The following is a 3089-nucleotide window of genomic DNA, read 5'->3' as shown; positions in this document are numbered from 1 at the left end:
GGAGGACAACTGGACTTGAAGACCTCCACCTCTGTTTAATGGTGGACGGTTTTTCTTCACAAAGATGGAAGAACTTTACTCCTCTCTGAAACCAAAACAACAACAAAGGAAACAGAAGAGCTGCCAACTAGAGGCGCAGGCAGCCCTGGGTGTATGGCAAGCCATTGTATCATATAATTGTTCAGCAGCACAGGGAAAGCTGTAGCAGTGATCAGATCAATAACTAACAGATTATACCGACCCTTGTGGTCCAAACATCAGACCGGCCCACCGGGAAAAGTCCAGATCCTCCTGATTCACCACGCCGGGCCTGACTGAGAGCTTTACTGTTTGATGACAGAATCTAAATCCAGTTTGATTTAAATCATGTTGGAGAACCAACAGGTCCAACAGAACCAACAGAACCCTCGTGGAACAGACATTTAGAACATTACATGTAAAAGGTTCTTGTTTTACTGGAGTTGTTTATTTCATAAACCAGAGGGTCTGCTAAAGAGTAAGATTTTATTATCTTCCTGGGAAAAGTTTTAATTCTTTCAGCTCATCTCTCAGATGCTCTCAGCCTGCAGAGAATAACACACCCTCTGCTTCTTGGATTAAAACGTTTAATCTGTGTTAAAATGAACATTTTGGATTTTGTGCTGATTGATTCTATTTTTTCCTCGTAGCTCTTCAAACACCCGAAGTACGTGTCGTCTCAGCGGATCGCTGTGTTCCTCAGCATGGAGGATGAGGTGTGCACTCAGGAAATCATTGAAGACGTGTTCAGATGTGGGAAAAGCTGTTTTATTCCCAGATATGAGAGCAGCAGCTCCCACATGGACATGTTGAAGATGGACAGTCTGCAGGACATGGACACGCTGCCACGGACGTCCTGGAACATCCGACAGCCTGCAGGAGAGGACGAGAGCAGAGAGGAAGCTCTGTCTGCAGGTCTGCACCCACCAGGGGACGAGGACCAGTGTGTGTTTGCAGAACCAGTCCAGCTGGGGGCTTCTTTGGTTCCAGACTTGTCTTCAAGTCTAGAAGGAACCAGAAGTGTTGATAGTTACAGTTAGACCAGTCAGAAGGACTGAGTATTTATTGTTTCTTTGTAGCTTTTAAACAAATTAATTACATTTCGATGGTTGTAAACAAAGAGATTTGTGTCAAGATGTCCTCAGGATGTCCTCAGGATGTCCTCAGGATGTCCTCAGAGGATGATAACATGAAAGGAATGGACTTACAAGACCTATGGAGACACCCTGAGTCTTGGTTCATAATTGCCTAGTATTGGTCTCATGTTGGACAGCTTGTCCTCCTGCTCCTCCATTTCACTCTGTCCACTGTATCCTCTGTCCTCCATGTCCTTTGTCCTCCAACTACCTCCATGTCCTCGAACTTCATCATAGTGTCCTGTCTTTTTCCTGGCAGCTGCATCTCTAATATCCTTCTACCGATATACCCCCGTCCCTGCTCTGGACATGTCCAAACCAGTACTGTCCCTGCTCTGGACACGTCCAAACCAGTACTGTCCCTGCTCTGTAAATCTGCAGGTGTCCACTCAGGCAGCTGCACCTGAGCGTCCTGCAGGACTGAGGGTGTCCCAGAATCCAGTCCTACAGACTGAGGGTGTCCCAGGATTCAGTCCTACAGGACTGAGGGTTTCCCAGAATCCAGTCCTACAGACTGAGGGTGTCCCAGAATCCAGTCCTACAGACTGAGGGTGTCCCAGGATTCAGTCCTACAGGACTGAGGGTTTCCCAGAATCCAGTCCTACAGACTGAGGGTGTCCCAGAATCCAGTCCTACAGGACTGAGGGTGTCCCAGGATTCAGTCCTACAGACTCAGGGTGTCCCAGGATTCAGTTCTTATTTATTTCTACGGAGGAGTTTAGTTTTTTAGTGGAGTTTAGTTTTTTAGTGGAGTTTAGTTTTTTAGTGGAGTTTGGAATTTTATCACGGACCAAAGAAAACAAGTTAAACAAGTTGTGAAGAAACTTGTTTCAGTGAGAAGTTAAATCAAACACAAGAACTAAGACTTGGAGCTAAACCCAAACTATTCATGCTTTTTATTTTTACTTGTAAAGTTTTTCTATTAAAACTGAATTTTGTGAAGTTTCTACCTTAAAAACTAAGTGATGTGATCTAAACGTTTCATGTAGTGATGCAGAGCGAGGTCACACAGGGTCCTCTGTGGACACCGTCTCATTTCAGATCTTTATGGTACGGCCCACGTAGACCACCATGGTCCACATCAGCTGCAACCCATGACTGAGACAAAGTGTGGTTTTGTTTTCTCTGTCCAGATGAGACCTGTAGAGTCCATGTCTCCAGATGAGACCAGTAGAGTCCATGTCTCCAGATGGACCAGTAGAGTCCATGTCTCCAGATGGACCAGTAGAGTCCATGTTTCCAGATGAGACCAGTAGAGTCCATGTCTCCAGATGAGACCAGTAGAGCCCATGTCTCCAGATGAGACCAGTAGAGTCCATGTCTCCAGATGAGACCAGTAGAGTCCATGTCTCCAGTGGTCCTAAAGATGTTTAGTCTAACAGATGGAATGAAAATGTTCTTCTGTTTCCTGTCCAGGAGGTCTGGACCTGATCCTGATGCCAGGTCTGGGTTTTGACCTGTGTGGAAGACGTCTTGGACGAGGAAAGGGTTTCTACGACTCGTACTTGGAGCGCTGCAGCAGACACCCCAAAGGAAGACCGTACACCTTGGGCCTGGCCTTCAGAGAGCAGCTCTGCTCACAGATCCCTGTTGGTGACCACGACGTCCTCATCGATGAGGTCCTGTATGAGGACCAGTAGGCGGTCCAGGGTCCAGCACAGATCCAGGACCAGGATGTCTGTCTGACTTCCTACAGCTCAGCTGCTGATTGGGTCTTTCAGTCCCTGTTACCATGGTAACTACAGAGCCAATGATGAGCTTAGATTTTAAACAGCTGTTAGCATTTTAACAGCTGTTAGCCTTTTAACAGCTGTTAGCCTTTTAACAGCTGTTAGCCTTTTAACAGCTGTTAGCCTTTTAACAGCTGTTAGCCTTTTAACAGCTGTTAGCCTTTTAACAGCTGTTAGCCTTTTAACAGCTGTTAGCATTTTAACA

At 46.1% G+C, this 3089-nt stretch overlaps 1 protein-coding gene across 1 annotated transcript in view; it reads left to right on the top strand.

The window, feature by feature from the left end:
- mthfs (5,10-methenyltetrahydrofolate synthetase (5-formyltetrahydrofolate cyclo-ligase)) overlaps positions 1 to 3083 on the top strand; it is a 5331-nt gene extending 2248 nt beyond the window's left edge. The window contains exons 2-3 of the mRNA XM_014027405.1: positions 669 to 933; positions 2571 to 3083. Coding sequence (XP_013882859.1) covers positions 669 to 933; positions 2571 to 2794 — 489 coding nt within the window. The 3' untranslated portion in view covers positions 2795 to 3083. The remainder of the gene's footprint in view (positions 1 to 668; positions 934 to 2570) is intronic.
- The last annotated feature ends 6 nt before the right edge of the window (positions 3084 to 3089 follow it).

The sequence above is a fragment of the Austrofundulus limnaeus genome, unplaced genomic scaffold, assembly GCF_001266775.1.
Source record: "Austrofundulus limnaeus strain Quisiro unplaced genomic scaffold, Austrofundulus_limnaeus-1.0 Scaffold647, whole genome shotgun sequence".
Lineage (NCBI taxonomy): Eukaryota > Metazoa > Chordata > Actinopteri > Cyprinodontiformes > Rivulidae > Austrofundulus > Austrofundulus limnaeus.
The sequence above is the reverse complement of the archived record's forward strand: the minus strand, read 5'-3'. Positions and strand labels throughout refer to the sequence as shown.